Here is a 21,110-nt window from a genome sequence, read left to right as displayed (position 1 = left end):
GACAAGTATAAAAGCCTATAAGGTTTTTAAACAAAATAAATTATGACACTCATTATAATATTATGATATGATATACATAATTATTTAAACATGTCTAATATTATATATATCATATTATTACCATAAAATTATACAAATACATACCTTTATTTTTTTTGTACCCCAACGGTCATAAATGGTAAAAAACGGCTAGTTTTTGCCCTATAAATATGATCTCACAAACACATTCCATCACTCCAACTTTCTCTTCTTCTCTAAAAATTATTCATCATCAAATTTTTCGAAGAAAAAAGAAGATGGCTTTCTCAAGGATATTTTAATTATTTTGGTTGTCATACTCACGAGTCTTGTATTTATCGGAGAATATCCTCCTCGTGCGTTTTCTTTATTTTTACAAATACTTGTACTTGTTGTTTATCCGTTACTTTGTATTGCAATAATTATTAACTAATAAAATGCATCGTAATTTTTTTTAGTACCACCATGTCAAATTTAACAAAGCTCGAATTTGTTGCGCTCGACATCACGGGAAAGAATTATATGCCATGGACTCTAGATGTAGAAATGCATCTTGAGTCATTGGGTCTAAGCGAGACCATTAAAGAAAATGGCATATGCACGTCACAAGAAAAGGCAAGAGCCATGATATTTTTGCGTCGACATCTCGACGATGGATTGAAATGTGAATATCTGACTGAAAAAAAATCCCATGGCTTTGTGGAAGGGATTAAAAGAAAGATTCGAACATATAAGAGAAGTTATACTTCCGACCGCCCGGGATGAATGGAATACATTGAGATTCCAAGACTTTAAAAAAGTCAGTGATTACAATTCGGCGATGTATAGAATAATCTCGCAATTAAAATTTTGTGGACATGAGGTCACAGAATCTGAGATGCTTGAAAAAACATTTTCCACGTTTCATGCATCAAATATTACTCTACAGCAACAATATAGAGTACGTGGATTCGCGAGATATTCTGAACTCATCGCCTGTCTTCTTGTGGCGGAAAAAAACAACGAGCTATTAATGAGAAATCATCAGTCCCGACCCACTGGATCAACAGCATTTCCAGAAGTAAATGCTGTAAATAAAAATGAATTTAAACCTGGAAACCAAAATCAAATTCAAAGACAAGGTTTTGGTCAAGGTCGAGGTCGAGGTCGTGGACGTGGACGTGGACGTGGAATTGGTCGTGGTCGTGGTCAAGGCCGTGGTTTTGAAAATAATCGAGATAGTTATTTTTATAACTCATCTCAAAAGAACGTCCCAAACCATCCACAGAAAAGGCATCATGAGAATACGAGTGTTAATGAGAAGCACTCAAAAAGATATGAAAGTTCTTGTTACAGATGTGGTACTCCAGGACATTGGTCCAAGGTTTGTCGAGCCCCTGAGCACCTTTGTAAACTTTATAAAGAATCATTAAAGGGGAAAGAAAAGGAGACCAACTTCACTGAACGCAGTGACCGTTTGAGTGATTCAACTCATTTTGATGCTGGTGATTTTATGAATGATTTCTCTGGAAATGATCAATATGTTGGTGGGATAGAAATGAACAATATTGATGCTGTAGATTTTCTCAACGATTTCTCTGAAAATGAACAATATAATGGTAGAATATAAATGTACAATAATCTATTTTTCATGTATTCATAGAATAATGTTTTATTGTATAATTATGATTTGTGTTATATTTAAATATATATTGCAAGTAATTTATTTCATTGCATATTTTTTTGAAGTTCAAATATGGAAAATGCTATGAGCAAAGCTGAAGTTTGCATACCCGATAGTGGTACAACGTACACTATCCTCCGAGATAAAAGATATTTCTTGGAACTAAAACCAACAAAAACAACGGTGAATACAATATCAGGTCCTGTAGACTTGATTAAAGGATGTGGTAAAGCACAATTTTTGTTACCTAATGGTACAAAATTTTTGATCAATGATGCTTTATATTCACCACAATCGAAAAGAAATTTGTTGAGTTTTAATGATATATATTCCCATGGGTATGATACTCAAACAATGAATGAAGGGAATGAGAAATATATGTGTCTTATCACATATAAATCAGGAAAGAAATATGTGATTGAAAAACTACCAATGCTCCCTACTGGATTGCATTATACACATATAAGTCTCATTGAATCAAACATGGTAGTTGATAATTCTTCGATATTAACCAATTGGCATGATCGATTGGGACATCCTGATTCAACAATGATGCGAAGAATTATAGAAAATACACATGGTCATCCACTGAAAGACCAGAAGATCTTTCAGAATAATAAGTTTCAATGTAAAGCATGTTCTCTTGGAAAACTTATTATAAGACCATCACCAGTCAAAATCCAAACTGAATCACCAATGTTTCTTGAACGTATTCAGGGTGATATTTGTGGACCAATCCATCCACCATGTGGACCATTCAGATACTTTATGGTATTGATTGATGCCTCCAGCAGATGGTCACATGTATGTTTATTGTCAACTCGAAATGTTGCATTTGCAAGATTACTTGCTCAAATAATAAAATTGAGTAATCAATTTCCCGATTATACAATCAAGAAAATTAGACTTGATAATGCTGGTGAATTTACTTCCCAAACTTTCAATGATTATTGTATGTCTATGGGAATCATTGTTGAGCATCCTGTTGCTCATGTACATACACAGAATGGATTGGCTGAATCATTGATTAAACGTCTGCAAATGATTGCTAGACCAATGATTATGAAAACAAAGCTCCCTATTTCTATATGGGGACATGCAATTTTACACGCTGCTTCATTAATTCGCATCAGACCAAGTGCATATCATAAATACTCCCCATTGCAGCTTGCATTTGGTAAAGAACCAGACATTTCTCATCTGAGAATTTTTGGATGTATGGTGTATGTGCCTATTGCACCACCGCAACGAAAGAAAATGGGACCTCAAAGAAAGGTTGGAATTTATATCGGTTATGATAGTCCATCAATCATTCGATATCTTGAACCTCAGACAGGCGACGTGTTCACAGCACGTTTTGCTGATTGTCATTTTAATGAGGAAATCTTCCCAATGTTAGGGGGAGAACAGAAACATACCGAAAAGGAAATTACATGGTATGTATCATCATTGTTACATCTGGATCCAAGAACAAAACAATGTGAAAAAGATGTACAACAAATTGTACACTTGCAAAGAATAGCAAATCAAATACCAGATGCATTTGCTGACACAAAAGGGGTAACTAAATCATATATACATGCTGCAAATGCCCCTGCTCGAATTGAAATTCCAAAGAAACAAATGGAAGATACTCATGATGTCATTAAACGCCTGAAGCGTGGAAGGCCAGTCGGTTCCAAGGATAAAAATCCTCGAAAAAGAAAATTCATAGAGAAACACGATGATCACAAAATAAAGAATGACGTTTCTGAAGAAACACATGATGATCACAAAATAGAGAATGGTGTTCCTGAAGAAACACATGATGATGAAAATGTTCTGTCAGAACCACAAACTGACGAGAATCATGAAATCTCTATCAATTATATTAATACTGGAAAAATATGGAACCGAAAAGATATAGATGAAATTGATGATATATTTTCTTATAATGTGGCAATCGACATCATAAATGATAACGAAGATCATGAACCAAAATCTTTTGGTGAATGTAAAAATCGGCAGGATTGGATAAAATGGAAAGATGCCATCCAGGTTGAATTAAATTCGCTAAATAAACGTAATGTTTTTGGACCTATAGTCCTTACACCTGAAGGTGTAAAACCTGTTGGATACAAATGGGTTTTTATTCGAAAGCGAAATGAGAAAAATGAAATAGTAAGATATAAAGCTCGACTTGTTGCACAAGGTTTTTCTCAAAGGCCTGGAATTGATTATGAAGAAACGTATTCTCCTGTGATGGATGCAATTACGTTTCGGTATTTGATTAGCTTGACGGTATCTGAAAATTTAGAAATGCGTCTTATGGATGTTGTTACAGCTTACTTATATGGATCACTTGATAGTAATATATATATGAAAATCCCTGAAGGATTTAAGATGCCTGAAGCACAAAGTTCAAAACCCAGGGAATGTTATTCTGTGAAATTACAAAGATCATTATATGGGTTAAAGCAATCAGGTCGAATGTGGTATAATCGACTAAGTGATCACTTGATGAAAAAGGGATATGTAAATAATTCAATATGCCCTTGTGTTTTCATTAAGAAAACAACATCCGGATGCGTAATTATTGCTGTATATGTTGATGATTTAAACATCATTGGAACGAATAAAGAAATTCAAGAAGTTGTGTCATACTTGAAGGAAGAATTTGAAATGAAGGATCTTGGAAAAACCAAGTATTGTCTGGGTTTAAAAATTGAACAAAAAGAATGTGGAATGTTTGTTCACCAGACAAATTATACAGAAAAGATCCTTAAACGTTTTAATATGGATAAAGCAAATCCTTTAAGTACTCCAATGGTTGTTAGATCATTAAACATAGAAAAGGATCCATTCCGTCCATGTGAAGATGATGAAGATATTCTTGGTCCAGAAGTACCATAACTAAGTGACATCGGTGCCCTTATGTACCTTACAAATTGTACAAGGCCTGATATATCTTTTGTCGTGAATCTGTTGGCAAGATTTAGCACATATCCAACAAAGAGACACTGGAACGGAATTAAACATATATTCCGTTATCTACGAGGAACGACAGACTTGGGACTTTTGTATTCAAAAGATGCTAATCCAAGTATAATTGGTTATGCTGATGCTGGATACTTATCTGATCCACACAAGGCACGTTCCCAAACTGGATATGTATTTACTCGTGGAGGCACTGCAATATCTTGGCGTTCTCAGAAACAAACGCTCGTAACAACTTCATCAAATCATGCCGAGATTATTGCACTACATGAAGCAAGTCGTGAATGTGTGTGGTTAAAATCAATGACCCAACATATCCAAATTTCATGCGGATTATCATCTGATGAGAAGCCTGTGATACTATATGAAGATAATGCTGCATGTGTTGCTCAAATGAAAGAAGGATACATAAAAAGCGACAGAACTAAACATATTCCTCCTAAGTTCTTTGCATTCACCAAGGAGCTTGATAAGAATAGATGTATTGATGTTCGTCACATTCAATCAAGTGAAAACTCATCAGATCTCTTCACAAAGGCACTTCCTACGTCAATATTCAGAAAGCACATATATAATATTGGGATGAGCAATCTACGAAATTTGTGAAGAATTGTTCATGTCAACATCAGGGAGAGTTTACGTGACTGCACTCTTTTTCCCTTACTATGGTTTTTATCCCAATGGGTTTTTCCAAGTAAGGTTTTTAACGAGGCAGTACAAAAACACGTAATGAAGACATCATCGTATCATGATCATCATCACAAGGGGGAGTATTGGAAAATAATATTTAAAATGTGTGTATTGAATATTTGAATGTTGAATATTTGAATGTTGAAAATAAGAGTTGTAAATATTGAAAATTAGTGTGTGATGATGTAGGTAATGATGTATTTTATTTTTGGATTATTTGTAAAGATTTCCTATAAATAGATCTCTCATTTGTGAAAAAAATCACAATTGAGTAGAGAGAAAAATATTATAAAGTGTGTAGTTTGTTAAATTTTGAGAGTTTGAGATTTTTACTTTTTACCATAAATTTTTACTTTTTCACAACAATATGATCATATTCTCACAATTACGAATTAATCTAACATGATATATATATATTCCATAAATGATGATGTATACAACTTCTTTTTCGCAAGATTTTATATATCCAATATAAGACTTTGATTTATATCAAACAAATCCGATCCAACTTATTTATAAGATTTTGATTTATGTTCCCATACATTTGGGCCGAAGCAATATGATGCAAATGGGACCGAATATTTCTGGACCTTCGACTGAAATCCCTCCTAATAAAAAGAAATAAGTATAAAATTCATTTATATTTTGAAATCATAAATTGACGAGTCTGGTTTTTTTACAACTGGCTAAAAATTGTATAATTATATTTTTGTACTTATGATCAAATGTATAAAAGCCATATTTTATTTTAATATAATCACTAGTAAAACTGTCGCATCAATCGAATGGACATCTAAAATGGTGATCAAATCAAAGAGTTTCTTACGTAAATGAGTAGTCTCTTCATGGAAAAGATAAGACCACAAGGCCTCTTTTTGTCGGAACCCACTATGCATATGAACACCACCCCCTACGGATGCCGTCAAATACAACAACGATATAACTTTCTTTGAAGACATAAAGGCCACGACTATATACATGGTGGTGTGCGACGAGGAGAGAAAATTAATTATGGTCAAAATATCCACAATGCGTCAAAGAAAGATAAACTATATGCATGCTTGAAGCTCTATCATTCATGCACAACACAGATTTTACAACTGTTTTCTTCGAGGTAGACACACACACGGGAGGAGCCAAAGGGCTCCGGGTAACCCAATTTTTTTTTAAAAAATTATATGTAAATTTTATATAATTTGCACGGATTCATATTTCTGATTTCGTCGGTGGACATACAGCTAGTCTTCCAATTATCACACTTATTTTATTTCAGATATTAGAGTATGCCGGATCCACAAGAAGACAAAAACACCGATTAATGCGAAAGCAAAAGCAGCTTTTTGCTGTTCCGATTTCTATTAATTGTATTGCTCGTTTCCCATCCAAGCCTCACAGCGGCCAAGGATTCAACACAACACATTTTCACATACATGCAAAATTGCCGGTTCTTCGGGATGATCATTACATGCTAATGCAATCTTGAGCAATTACGTTCTTTTACTTTATCTTGATCGATTTCAAGTCAATCATCGTAGCAAATGGAGAGTGCAGACTATGAAAGTACAGCTCTGATTGAGAAAATCCCAGATCAAGAAAATGGTTGTGCAAACGAAGTGAAGAAGCAGCTGTGGCTAGCGGGTCCTCTAGTTTTGGTCAGTTTGTTGCAGTTTTGTTTGCAGCTGATCTCTTTGATGTTTGTGGGTCACTTGGGGGTGTTAGCTCTTTCCGGTGCTTCAATGGCCACTTCTTTTTCCTCCGTCACCGGTTTCACCTTGTTGGTAAGCTCTTTAAAAAAATCTCTTCGTCATTTGCAGAGGAGAGGCCCCGAGAATAATCTAATTAAGCAAGATGAGAAGCGGGGGGTTGGTCATGAACTTGAAAATATTCATTTACTGGGCTCTGGTGAACCCAAAATTGATTAAAGATAACATGAAATTTTGATTTAGACATGTTTAGCTTCGTACAGTAGCCTAGAGACTGTGTCGGATGAAAGAAAGAGAAATATGTAGCATGTTTTGGCTTCATACATTGATATTAGCATGGGTGTTTAAGCAAAATCCTTGAATAGTGGTGGCGTGAAGAACTAGAAAATCCCCCTTAGAGTCGTGTCTATCTTTGGCATCTGCGATAGCAGACGGAAATATACGTATTACTGGCTTATTCATCGGGGGTTGATTATAATTCTGAAAATGATGCGTTCATTAGTTAGCATTTGGTATATGAAGAAGATTTGTAGGTATAGTCGAGATTATATTCGATTGTGAGTGGTGAACTATCCACTGCTTTGTCTCTGATAAATACAATTGACACCTATAGTTTCCATTTTGTTCAAATGAAAAAAAAAAAACAAGATCTTATAAACAAATAATTTTGTTTCTTCAATGGAAAAAAAGGATCGAAACCTATATTGCTTACTGATCTTAATTCCTGAATCCCTTATTATCCTTGACCATTTTTGGTGACCAAGTAGATGGGCATGGCTAGTGCATTAGACACGCTTTGCGGCCAATCTTATGGAGCAAAGCAGTATCATATGCTTGGCATCCACATGCAAAGAGCCATGTTTGTTCTTCTACTAGTGTGCATACCTCTCGCTATCATATGGGCAAACACAACTTCAGTTTTAACAGCTTTAGGCCAAGATCCTAATATATCAAAAGAGGCTGGAAGTTATGCTCGTTTCATGATTCCCAGCGTCTTTGGGTTTGGTCTTCTTCAATGCCAAGTCAGATTCCTCCAAACGCAAAACATCGTATTCCCCATGATGATGAGCTCGGGAATCACCACTGCTTTGCATATCCCTTTGTGTTGGGCTCTTGTTTATAAGTCTGGGCTTGGTGTTCGAGGAGCTGCGGTGGCAAATTCAGTATCTTACTGGATGAATATTTTGTTGTTGTCTCTTTACATCAAGTTTTCTTCTTCATGTGCGAAGACTTGGACAGGATTCTCAAAAGAAGCCATACATAACGTCCTTACTTTTATCAGACTTGCCATTCCTTCAGCAATCATGGTTTGGTAAGTGCCTTCTTCTCTCCAAGTTAGTACAATAATGGCCTAAGCCTCATATTTGGATAGCTGGCACATAGGATTGCCTGAGATTGTTACCTCCCAACGTTCTTCTTATAATTTTCGTGCATCTTTTTTGTTGTTTGTTTTGAATCTCATATGGCTCTACTTTTACCCTTAAAAGTAATTATGTGAAAATAAAGTGATGGATGTTGATTATCTGTTTCTTGTTATGAAGTGTACACAGAATTAAAATTATGTCAAACGGAATACTTCGTGTAGATGATGATTTATTTTGCAATTTTAACAGCTTGGAAGCATGGTCTTTTGAAATGATGGTTCTACTTTCTGGTCTACTTCCAAACCCTGAGTTAGAAACCTCGGTGCTTTCAATCTGGTTTGACCCTTTCCCCCCTCTCTCCATCTTGTCTCAATAAATCTTTGATTTATTCTGTCTTGAAAATTACACTGGTAACGCTAACTGAATCAACATTTTTCATCTCCAGCCTTAACACAGCTGCAACCGTTTGGATGATCCCTTTCGGACTCAGTTGTGCAGTCAGGTCAGCCATGCAACAAATCTTCTTCTCCAATAATATTTTTTCTCCAATAATGTTAACCATAAATTGATGGAAAAGGAAGAAGCTTATAAATTATGAATGCTTAAATTTTGAATCATTTTTCATCTTAAGTGACAACTGCCCTTACTTGTGCCCCCTTGATCTCCTCCTCTAGTTAGACATTCTACACAACATAGTAAATAACCACAAGGTTTAGATAAATCATCGTGGTCTGATATTATGATGGTGGGTTGCACCTCATGATAACGGCTGTATTTTACAATGTAGCACACGAGTCTCTAATGAACTTGGGGCTGGGCATCCACGTGCTGCACGGTTAGCAGTTGGCGTTGTCCTAGTGATGGCTATCGGTGAGGGCATTATGGTAGGCCTGATTTTGATATTGATACGAAATGTGTGGGGATATGCTTACAGCAACGAAACAGCAGTTGCGAGATACGTTGGAATCATGATGCCAATTCTTGCAGCATCCAACTTCATGGATGGGGTTCAGTGTGTTCTTTCAGGTATCTACGCTTCTAAATAGACCAAGATCTTAAACTTATCTCGCAGATGAATGATTTTCTTTTACTTTTTCTATGGCACCACTTGTTACGTTATCCAATTAATGACGACGATGATCATATATGTTATATAAACATCAATTTCTCTTATTGTCGACATATTGATCAAAGCATCGGTATTATTGCTGACCATAGTTTTCATTACACCGACCCAGAGTTGGCATTAAACTAAGTCCACAGATTTTCAAAGAGTTCTTAGTGTAAATGATCAAGCATGTAATTAATAACATATCACTTGTTTGATCTTTTTAGCGCGAAATTACTTGAGATACACTATTATTATCAATTATAGCTCTGGCATACAATGCACGGGTAAATATTTACATTGCTAATTTGTAAGCGTAGGATCGGTTCGAGGATGCGGTTTGCAAAAGATTGGGGCTTATGTTAATCTTGGATCATACTATCTTCTGGGCGTTCCATTGGCTATATTGTTAGCATTTGTTTCACACATAGGAGGAAAGGTAAAAAATTCATTGATATCTAACCTTTTTTTTCCACATTTATTTCTTTGCAGACGATGTGAAAATATGTGTCAAAAACTTGTAGGGTCTATGGTTGGGGATTCTATGCGCTTTACTGGTGCAAGTTGTGTCTCTTCTTGTTATTGTATCGCGCACAAATTGGGAACTCGAAGTAAACATCTCATCTTGCGTTAATGTGATTCAATTCAAGTCCTTTATCCTCTACACCTATCCATTTTTCTTGATACCGATCGTAAAATTAATATCGATCTGGGAATTACTGTCTTGTTTAGGCGAAGAAGGCCGAAGAGAGAGTCTTCGACTCCACGGTTCCAGTGGACGTGTTGATATGAAGTTATGTTTTGTGACTTGCTGAATGGAATTCAGAATGGAGTTGAATGTTCAAATTAACCTGAATCCATGCAAAATGCAGTCTATGCACGTAAATTATTATAAACTAAATAGCGTTCGGACGATATAAATTGTTGTAATCCTGTAATTTCTATGATTGATCAATTAATTTCCCAAAAGTTAGATTTTGGATTAGAATAAAATAAGCAAATGTATGGATAAAAGCTACTGAAAATTTCATGATTTTTAACCTCAACACTTGTGTGCCACGGGATTTGGACACTATCATGCTAGCAGTGCAAAATAAAACATGACAAAAAAAATCCTTCTTATTTCCAAACAAAATCGAAGTAAGCGAAGCTCATATGATTGATATACATGGCAAGAAATTTTTGTTTTGATGAAGACACAAAAACTAAAATAGACATAGAAGTTGCGTTTCAAGAAAAGTACACAAGATTTATTTTTTTTTTTTTAAAGGAGAGACGTGCAAAATGGTTACGAACCTTGTGTTTTATTACAATCATACATATAATTGATGTCAACTTTTAAATGACGAGTCACGACTGCCATCAATTCAACCATGAAGCCCTCGAAAATCCAAGTAACTAGTGATTCACCCATGAATTGACAATGGCAAGATATAGTTTAAAACTTTAAACAAGTAAAATCACATGATATTAATCACCACCAAAACGGCCACAGTGGTAAAAAAAAGGCCACATCACAATCCATATAATAAAACTTATTCCAGATAAAAATGTCAATCCAGCATATCTGAAAAGGGCAGTTAACATGACATTCTTGAAAATAAATGGATACAAAGTCAAATCTTGATGCACATTTCAGAGAAAAAAATCCCCTCATCTAAGCATAGGAAGCTTTATCTTAAAAAACAATGAAGGAAAATGTTTCCGCAAACAACATTGGATCTCCTTTTACATCTCAAACACAGGTTTACATAACCTTTTAATTGAATACCAAAATTCAAGTTTCAAATCATGTAAAAATTATCAAATAACATTGTAAAAGAAATTATAGCTTTTCCTGCTCTATTGTACAGATTCTGAGTTCATGAGAGGCGTTATATTCAATTGTATTCATTCTGAATCAAATTGCGACTTCATTCTTCACGACACAAGTTTTGTTGCTCTGATAATACTGGTAATAAACAAAGAAGGAGGAACAATTTAACAATGACAACAGAGAATTAAAATACAAAATGACGCTAAAAGAAGGATTATCTGAGAAAGCCATCACAAACCTCTGGTAGTAGACAGGATTCATTTGTACACAAAAACTTAAAAAGCCAGATAGTTGTCCGCAAATTAGTCTTCTTCAGGTATTTGAAATTCAAGATCAAGTTTCCTCTTCAGATGTGATCTGTCAGAACTGAAATAAGACCCAAAGGGCAAAGCGTTCAAAACATAAAAAATTAAGACCATGGGAGACTGGTATGGAACCATAGTGATAATGAAAAGGGGACCAAAAAACTAACATACAAAGTTTTGACAACTGGAGTTTTTTTATAGAAAGTTATCTTTCTCTGAGTTGAAGGATATAAGAGCCCTTTAATCAACCATAGAAAGTGGGAAGGCCACGGTCAACCGTAAATTTAAGAAGAATTCATTCCCAATCAAAATTTTGTAATTTCTTTATAGAGGGTTACATCATGCTCCAAGACACCCCTGTTTAAAAAAACCTAGATATTGACTCAGTATTTCTCGCTGACATTTTAGCCTGATACAATTTATGCCCTCGCCACCATTTCATTGCATACAAAATCAAACAGCATACTCTAACTGCGAGTTAGATAATCCCAATAATCTCCTTCCAAATAAATAATAAACACAAAGGGGTGTCAATGGGAAGATTTTTCCCTACTCAAGTATATTTCTCCTTAAGAAGCACCAGAAGGATGAGAATTAGCTGATGCAATTCTACCATGCTAATTTATTCAACAGATAAAGTAAGGAACTGTTCACAAGTGTTAGCTGGCATATTCAGAAATCCAAGGTTACTGGATGCCAACAGGACAATATATACCTGTTAATAGTTGGTCTATTAGGTGGCCTCATTCCAAAAACTGAGAAATCTAGCGATGTTGGAGCCTGTCCGCTCCTCTCTCCAGTTGTTGGTCTTATCTCATTGCCACGGACATCCATTTTATCCATGTGGTGAGCATTTAGATCAAATCCCTCACGATGAGGCATCACTCTTCTAACCTTTCTTGGAGGAGACAATACAGTTGGACCCTCCTGGGCATTGAAGTCTGAAACCTTAGCATTGACCGACTCCCTCTTTGGTGGAGGCCTCGGGAGCAAAGCAGGTTCTGTAGGTGGAGGAATGGAAGAAAAATACCTATAGAAAGAAAATCAATCCCGCGGTCGCAACGTAACCATAAAAAAAATTATTTTACATACCGATGCTCTAGGGCATGTTGTGCTGAAATTCTTGATTTTGGATCATATGTAAACATCTTAGATAAAAGGTCCAAGGCATCGTCACTAGCCATGGGAAATAATGTACGCAGAGGTTGGCCAGGAACATATTGATATTCCACGTAATCAGGAAGATATACCAAATCTTGCCATTGAGATGGCTTTGGTGTCCCAAATGCGGCAAAAATCTTTCCCAGTTGATCAATATCGCTATTTCCCTACATCAACTCATTTAGACCGAAAATTTAACCACTAAAACAAGTAAAATATCCAAAATAAACAGCATATCTGCAAACTATGAGCATGAGAATGTTTCCGAGCAAACAAATCACATCTGCAAACTATGAGCATGAGAATGTTTCCCAGCAAACAAATCGTAGTTAACATAGAAGAATAAAGGAGGTTAACAGCTTTTGTTAACATTAGGTAATATCAGTTGAAGGTGAGTTGCATCAGAGATTATGCAGTCACAATGCAAAATTGCATCATCACTTTCTCAAAAGATCTCCATTGATGACAAAGTTTTGCACCATTATGATTAACTGCCCACAAGATATAAGCATGCAAAATCAAAGCTTTCAGCCACTCAAATACAATAACTGATATATATAGATGATGGACTTGGACATAACTACACCTTAAAAGCTAGTTCAAAAAGGACTGCGCAAGTCCATCTATACAATTATCAAGAACTTAATTCAGCCGATTTGGGATAAATAACACACCCATCATGTCCAAAAAGTGAACATATGGAGCGTGAAATATACAAGATATTAGCGAGTAGCCCATTAGGGCAGTCCGACACATACCAGTGGACCTAGGCATAATACTATGTTAAGATAGTGATCATAGACTTGGGTTTAACTTCACCTCAAAAACTAGCTCAAGGGGATGATTGTCTAAGTCCATATATACAAGTTATAAGAATTTAATCCAGCCGATTTAAGACAACTAACACATCCACTCACGCCCAGAAATGAACATCTTGGGCATGAAATATACAAGATATTAGCGGGTGACCCATTAGGACAGTCCAACACACGACGATGAGTTTGGGCTATGATACTATGTTAAGATAATGGATGTGTGCCTAACTGCACCGCAAAAAACTAGCTTAAGAGGGCAGGATTGTCCAAGTCAGTAATATACAACTCCAAATAACTTATCCAGTTGATCTGTGATATTTAACAAAAGTGTCACATAACAAGGGCAATCAACATCGACGACACTCAAAATACATTCATAACAGTAGTCACCAAAGAAAATATAGCAGGAACAGGGGTCGATAGTTTAGTTGATAATAACCAAAAGGGTAGCAAGAGTCACCTGCAGAAATGGTCGACGTAATAGCAGTTCAGCAAAAATACAAGCTGCAGCCCATACATCTACTCCTGGACCGTATTGCTTAGAACCAAACAACAGCTCAGGTGCTCTGTACCATCTAGCAAAAACCTATGATTGCACATAATTTAAAAGGTCTAGTAAATGGTTGATTTAAAAAACATGCAAGGACTACAGATTCCAGAAATTCAAATAAATCGTTTATGAATTTGGGCAATAAGTTCCACATCAAGCTTAAGGTGTAATAATTTAGCTATTAGCTTAATCATTGCTTAAATAACATTAACAGTCACAAGATAAACGTATTGAGTTGCTGAAAATAGAGTTTCATCAGAAACACCCCAAAGACCAGTAATCTGTATCAAACTCAGAATTAATTGCATTCCCCTTTTTTTTTGAGACCGACATAACTGCATTCTGCATTAAACACAAATCTGTAAACTTTCACTCAATGCCTGAATTAGCCACTTTATGCCAGCAAACAATAATATTTCAATAAAAAGTACCAGTAAAATGAACAGACTCGAATACATGGATTTCAGCACGTCATTTTCAGTTAATCTAAAATGTGATGGACTTCAACTTCCTGTCCGAGAATGGACTATGGAGTAGTCGGACATGGGTATACCTGATGAGTGAACCTCCGATCAGGGCTCCCAAATACACGAGCTAGACCAAAATCAGCAAGTTTAAGCTGCCCACGGGATCCTATTAGCAAATTGTTCGGTTTCATATCCCTGCTCAAATTAACAGAAGAAACTCAAAAAGATTATGAGCAAGTTGAAGATTCGAAAATAAATGCATGGAACAACAATGCACCTATGCAGGACCCATTTCTTATGGCAAAATGTAAGTCCCTTCAAGGTCATCTGAATGTATGACTTTATATCAGCTGGGGAAAGAACTATATTTCTATCCCGGATAACGGCTTCTAAATCTGTCTCCATGAACTCAAACACAAGGTGCAAGTTCCCTTTATGTGGGAAGGTATCAATTAACTCGATAACATTTTCATCCTTAAGCTCCTTGAGCAATTTAATTTCTCTTAATGCTGTGAAATTCACCCCCTCTTTCTGCTTCCCCAGCCGAATCTTCTTAATAGCAACTGTCTGTCCAGTCTGCACAAAGCAAAACTCGAATCAATTTGCTGCGTCTCATTTGAGCTGATCTATCCAATATCAGTAGAAAGTACGTTCGAAGTAAAGGATCGAAATTATTTTTCCAGACCAAAACATTACGATTGAGCATTCAAAACAAGGTACTCCAAAACTACCCAAAATATAACTAAAACCCTAGAGCCATACGCATAACTTTAAAAGAGGAAAAAAGGATAGCACATAAGAGAATAGATTCCATACCTTGGTATCGATGGCCTTGAAAACGACACCGTATGTACCTTCACCGAGGACCTCCCGCTTCAGGTAACGATCGGCTACTTTCTTGCTCAGTAATTGCTCCACTTCTGCCATTTTTCCTCTGAATCTCACGTTTCAGTTGACGCTCCGGCTCCAATTATACCAAAATCTTGACGGGTCTTGGAAATTTGACCTGAATACCACGATTCCGTAAACCCATGAAATTATTCTAGTGGAGATTGTTTAGGACAGATGAGCTCTTCATTTTCTCGCAGCCACCTCCGATGGCCAGAGGAGCAAAGATTATTTATAAATTTTAACCAAGTAATAAATAATAACGTGCTCTTTTTTAAAAAAAATAATCATAATTAATTAAAATAAATAATCATTTAAAATAGTATATTTTGTATTATTTTTAACATTTATAGTGTGTTTAACTTAAATATAATATAATCGATATTTTATGCAACCCTAAATAAAACTGATGCCCAGCCCAAAAATTTTGATCCAATAAAACGTGAACAATTGCGACTGACGTTGTTTAGCCCATTGCATTGTTTGGGCCTAGTTTGCAAATTGGACTCTTTGTTAAAAAACACCCGATGATCGACCCATGAATAATTTTATTTACTCATTCGTTTATTTTGCTAGTTATCTGAAAAATGAAATTTTTTTTGAAATTCCTAATTAAACATCGGTTTGTCTTTCCAACATTATTTTTGCTCCCCAAAACATTAATGGAGGTGAACAAATAAAAAAGAAATTATGTTAAAATCAGATTGGATTATATTAATTAATTTATGATTTATTGATTGTAAGTACTAACCAGTAAATATTAGAGAATAAAAAATTGACAAAAACTTGTGTGAGACGGTCTCACATGTCGTATTTTGTGAGACAGATATCTTATTTGGGTCTTCTACGAAAAAGTATTACTTTTTATGCTAAGAGTATTACTTTTTATTGTGAATATTGATAGGGTTGACCCATCTCACAGATAAAGATTTGTGAGACCGTCTCACAAGAGATCTACTCTAAAAAATTAGGGGAAACAATTTAATCTCAGAAAAAAAAATTTGTTATAAAAGTTTTAGAAACCATCTTTATCAATTTTTATTTATTTATTTAAGAAACAAAGGCTATCATTTTTTAAGTGTTAATTATTCGTTTTTCAAAAAATAAATATCATATGTTCCTATTTGATTTCATAGGGTAAATGATAGTAAAAAAGAAAAATATATTTTTGATCTTATTTTTTTTTATATTTTGTTTATTATCGTGTCGAATTTTAATTTTAATCACATATCTTTTGATTTTTTATAATTTTGTTTATTTTCTCGTCTAAAATCCTGACGTGAACAACACCAAATTGTTTTCAAAGATTAAGATTGTTAAACATGAAAAACAAAGATAACTATTCAAATTTGACTAAACAAACCATGAAAATAATAAGATAGAAGATAAAAAAAATACAAATTTCCGTTTAAAAAAATGAGGTGATCATGGTTAGCAGAGCAAATGACAAACTGTATTATTTACCCATAAAGTGAATTCAAGCGCAGGAATTGGAAATACAGTTGGAGAGAAGACACTACAATATTGTACAGTGTTCATTATTCACGACTATTCATTCCCTGCAGTCAAAGTAAATCCAGAGGCGGGCAGTGCCATTTTTCCTTTTCTTGGGGCCATCATCGATCATATATTTTTTTATGACAGACGCATGTGACTTTCTAGCAAAAGGGAATCTAATCAATCACCACCCATTCTCGTCTCCTGATAAGATTTGTACCCGTTTTATTTATTTTTCGAGACGTTGATTGTATTTTATGTAATATATATATCGATTTTAACACAGCTCACCTTCCCTAAAAATTATCTAATGCTATTCAATACACAGTACGTATGATTTGTCACTGTGAGATAACGCAGACATAACTTATACTGCATTGTTGAATGAACATTTGGTACAATGTGCGACCGGTATGTGTTGGATATAGTTAGTGATATCTCGCAATGAAAAGAAAGAAAAGAAAAGAAACGGCTGGGCGAGTTGGCTCTGTGTGAACTTGAAAACCAGATCCAGCACTGGAAGTCTTCTTTAAAAATTTTTAAAAAAAAATTTTTAAAAATTTATTCGAAGTCTTTGCTGCACTAAGCAGTAGAATATTGACATTGTCGCTCAAATTAAAGTTTAAAACTAAAAAATATTGTCAAGATGAGAGTGTATCCAAAATAATGGAATACGTGGAAGCTAACAAATGCTCGAGAGTTCCATCCTCTTAACAGTATTGTGTTTGTCCGGAGATTTACCTAATATACATCAAAATATGATAACGGCTGCAAGCTCTATCGTCATGAAAAAACTCAAAAATATTGAGTAGCGAGTAAAATTCAGATATACATGTCGATACGATAATATTTTTTATATTATTAATTCCAAAATCACCGTGGCTTCGTTTTTAATAATCCCTTTTTTTTAATGATTCAAAAATTGAAAAAAAATAGAAATTCCATGTATATCACCAAACACAAATTTATTATTTTTTAGTAAGAATAAGTTTTAAAAAAGTATCATTTTACGAATAATTTCTTACAAATATAAATAGATAGTGTTTGACTCAATATTATTTTCAAAGATTTATTACTTAAATTATTCCTTATTATATATTTTTTAAAAATATCAAATTAAATATTTATCACTCTTCTCCTAGGGTTACCCACAAGGGTAGCTATGCTGTCTATAAATTGTTACGGGGGCAGTGATGGTTGGTAGGTATTCTTTCATCTGCAGAAGCCAATGGCTTTTGTATATCTCAAGTCACATAGGCTACTATCTCTTGCTTCCATTTCCATCACCTAGATCTGGAAATCAGCTTGTTGATTTCTTGTTCATGCGAGCGATTAATTTTAGCTCCGTCCCTTGATTTTTTAAATCTTTTTTCTTCAGTGTATCGGTCGTCTTGGGTTCCTTATTCCCTGAAAATCTTCAGTAACAGGAGTTTTTCTACCCCACTTGTTTCCAAGATTCCATGTCCAGTTTTCTTGGAAGATTATTACTAGAGTGAAAGCGTGGAGCTCCTTGAAGTCCAAAAGAGGATATTAGTGGGAAGATTAAGCTGCTGATCTATGGATCCCTCAGCCCTATCCATGCCTAGATTTTAATTGGATGGATTTGTGGTTTGCATAGATCAGGAGCTTGAATTAACCCAGTACTTAAGACCTTCTTTGGATTGAAGGGAGCTCTACACTTTTGCCTTATAATTAATTTAGTCAACCCTTAATTTTTTGTCATGTTTTGAACTTGCTTTCTTGAATAACAGATTCATCTATTATTACCCGTGATCTCGACTTATTCATTGTTCAGATTGTGTTTTTTCTGTTGATAAATAATTTAAATTTATTGGGTAAGTTGTATGTTTTCCATATATCAACAAAAAGATTCATTTTTATGGCGCACTTCTACCTCCAACTGTATTCTCTGCATGGAAATTCCTGTAAATCTATGAATATCTCTAGATTTAATTTGCCATTTTTGGTTTCTGGAGGAAGTCGTCGACGCTGGTAAACGATCGTTATTTAATAACCCAGATTGGAGGTATATTATTTACTTAGTATTTATATATATTTTTATTGTTTCAATCTTGGGGTTTTGTTCTTATTTTTGCAGGGATTATCACTGGAAATAATCATGCTATAATGGATGGGACGGTCCCTGGAAATTCTCCGTTGATATATATATATGTTGTTAATTTCAGTTCATATTGTATGTGTATTCATACATGTTCTTTTTAAATGAAGATTCACTAATTTATATCAATTTATGCTTTATGGGAGAACTACAATTTTAATTTTTTGAAAAAATTATAATTTTAATCATTTAAGCTTTCTATTTTTCATTTTAATTAATTCGATTTTTTTTGTTTTTTGTTTTTCTTTTCGGATACTGCTAAATCTATCTAATATTATTTATTTAGAACTGATATTCACGACTTTAGTACATTAAAATTTATTTAAGTAACAATAAAATAAAATCATAAGTTTTGTCTTCTCAATTTTGGAATATCAGCTATCATATTTGCATAAGCTATGTATAAGAGATTATTATATGAATAAAATTATAATTATATATATATATAGATCAAAAAGTATAAATTTTTAATCTATATTAATAATTCAGGCAGCTTAAAAGATAATCAATAAATTCATTAAAATATGAAAGTATTAATATATTTTTTATCTATTAAGCATATGAATAAAACAATAATTTTAAGCCAATGATGCACTATTGTAATAATAAAACTGTAAAAAAGGAGGAAATTCAGAATAATTTTGCGCTAAATAATAATATATAATTCCGGCGAATTATAGTCTCGATGTGTCTAAAATGTAATTATTGAAGTCTGTCATATAGACTGTATATTATTGGTAGTCTACAATATCATTAAAAAACAAAGAATATTAGTAAAGAAACCGTTGCTCCCAAGAACAACCAAATTCATTTTCAACGACAGGTTTCCATAGGGTTCTACTCTGCTCTCAGATCCGATCGTTTTCTTTGTAATCTTTAGAGCCCCAGTTTTCCATATCTTGTTTATCATTCATTAATAAACAATAATTCCAATTTTTTTCCCAAAAAAAGTTTATCTGGCGGGTAAATGGCATTTAGTCCTTTGAAGTTAATAAATTTTGGGCACCATTCCCCAAACGAAGACTTTTGTCCCTGGTCCCTTGGTGTCATTTCGTCCAAGAACATCTCCAGACCACTGCACTATATTCTGCACTATATTCTGCACTACAATAGTGTAACACTAAATTCATCTCCAACCTATCTACACTACATTCTACACTAAAAAAGAATATTCTCAGAATATTCTTATAATATTAATTTTAATTCAATAATAACTATTTATAATTCCATTACACAATTATACATAATAGATATAATTATATTATTTCATTATTTATTACAAAATCGATTAATTACTTTATATAAATAAAATAATTATTTAATGATACAAATATTTTATTTTAATATAATCATTGAAAACGATATAAATATTTATTTCAAGAATAAAATACAATACAAGCATAACATTATATATAAGATAAAAAACATTGAAAATGATACAAATATTTATTTTAAGAAATAAATACGATACAAGCACAATATTAAATATTAGAATTACTATATTCTTCCCATAAGTGCTCAATTAACGCATTTCGTAGTTAATTTAATATTTATTTAATTTTTTTAAAAAAGTTTTAAAAAAATTTAAATTAATATTTAAGTTTCAAGAAAAAATTATTTTAAAAATTTAAAAAATAAAAATATTAATTATATAATTAATATATAATAAAATATTAAATATTTATAATTATTAAAAAACAAATAAAAAATTTTTTTTAAAAAAAAAGAGTTTGTGCTGCGCCACATGTAGAGTGGTATACGGGAGAACTCCAGTCCAGCACCATTTTTGGTGAGCAACTCCATTGTGGAGCAAGGATTGGAGTTGCTCTAACAATTCTCAGCTAGATTCTACACTATGACGTTTGATTTTTGCAAAATGGGTTAGATTTTATTTGATTTTATAAAAAAATCAAAACTACAACAATGATTCTACACTATCACGTGGGCCTACTCGAGTACAACAGGGTGAA

General features: G+C 33.9%; 2 protein-coding genes across 3 annotated transcripts; one reads left to right on the top strand and one right to left on the bottom strand.

The window, feature by feature from the left end:
* The first annotated feature begins 6,626 nt into the window (after positions 1-6,626).
* Positions 6,627-10,516, top strand: LOC142556135 (protein DETOXIFICATION 16-like). Its single transcript, XM_075667414.1, has 8 exons — positions 6,627-7,125; positions 7,818-8,362; positions 8,664-8,750; positions 8,860-8,916; positions 9,202-9,440; positions 9,843-9,961; positions 10,047-10,133; positions 10,255-10,516. Exons 1-8 carry the CDS (start codon positions 6,886-6,888, stop codon positions 10,312-10,314), a joined length of 1,434 nt encoding a protein of 477 aa, XP_075523529.1. The 5' UTR covers positions 6,627-6,885; the 3' UTR covers positions 10,315-10,516.
* Positions 10,517-11,046: 530 nt separating this feature from the next.
* Positions 11,047-15,763, bottom strand: LOC142556140 (cyclin-dependent kinase D-3-like). 2 transcript variants are annotated; one of them, XM_075667425.1, is made up of 8 exons: positions 15,453-15,763; positions 14,914-15,212; positions 14,723-14,831; positions 14,080-14,205; positions 12,736-12,971; positions 12,359-12,673; positions 11,573-11,704; positions 11,047-11,473 (listed from the first exon to the last, which is right to left on the bottom strand). In XM_075667425.1, the coding sequence occupies exons 1-7, from the start codon at positions 15,561-15,563 to the stop codon at positions 11,641-11,643; spliced, it is 1,260 nt and encodes a 419-aa protein (XP_075523540.1). In that variant the 5' UTR covers positions 15,564-15,763; the 3' UTR covers positions 11,047-11,473; positions 11,573-11,640. The 2 variants fall into 2 exon arrangements, with proteins under 2 accessions (XP_075523540.1, XP_075523538.1); XM_075667423.1 differs by having other exon boundaries at positions 11,577-11,704.
* Between the last annotated feature and the right edge of the window lie 5,347 nt (positions 15,764-21,110).

Source organism: Primulina tabacum, chromosome 9, assembly GCF_025594145.1.
Source record: "Primulina tabacum isolate GXHZ01 chromosome 9, ASM2559414v2, whole genome shotgun sequence".
NCBI classification, from domain to species: domain Eukaryota; kingdom Viridiplantae; phylum Streptophyta; class Magnoliopsida; order Lamiales; family Gesneriaceae; genus Primulina; species Primulina tabacum.
Note: the sequence above shows the minus strand (reverse complement) of the source record. Positions and strands in the feature narration are given on the sequence as shown.

What these genes read in the sequence shown, in the direction of transcription:
- LOC142556135 (XM_075667414.1), top strand. Translation starts at nt 6,886, where the DNA reads ATGGAGAGTGCAGACTATGAAAGTACAGCTCTGATTGAGAAAATCCCA. An exon ending in CCTTCAGCAATCATGGTTTG is followed by an intron (nt 8,363 to 8,663) that starts GTAAGTGCCTTC and finishes CAATTTTAACAG; the next exon opens with CTTGGAAGCATGGTCTTTTG. An exon ending in GGACTCAGTTGTGCAGTCAG is followed by an intron (nt 8,917 to 9,201) that starts GTCAGCCATGCA and finishes TTTACAATGTAG; the next exon opens with CACACGAGTCTCTAATGAAC.
- LOC142556140 (XM_075667425.1), bottom strand. Translation starts at nt 15,563, where the DNA reads ATGGCAGAAGTGGAGCAATTACTGAGCAAGAAAGTAGCCGATCGTTAC. An exon ending in AAGAAATGGGTCCTGCATAG is followed by an intron (nt 14,832 to 14,913) that starts GTGCATTGTTGT and finishes TAATTTGAGCAG; the next exon opens with GGATATGAAACCGAACAATT. An exon ending in ATCGGAGGTTCACTCATCAG is followed by an intron (nt 14,206 to 14,722) that starts GTATACCCATGT and finishes GTGCAATCATAG; the next exon opens with GTTTTTGCTAGATGGTACAG.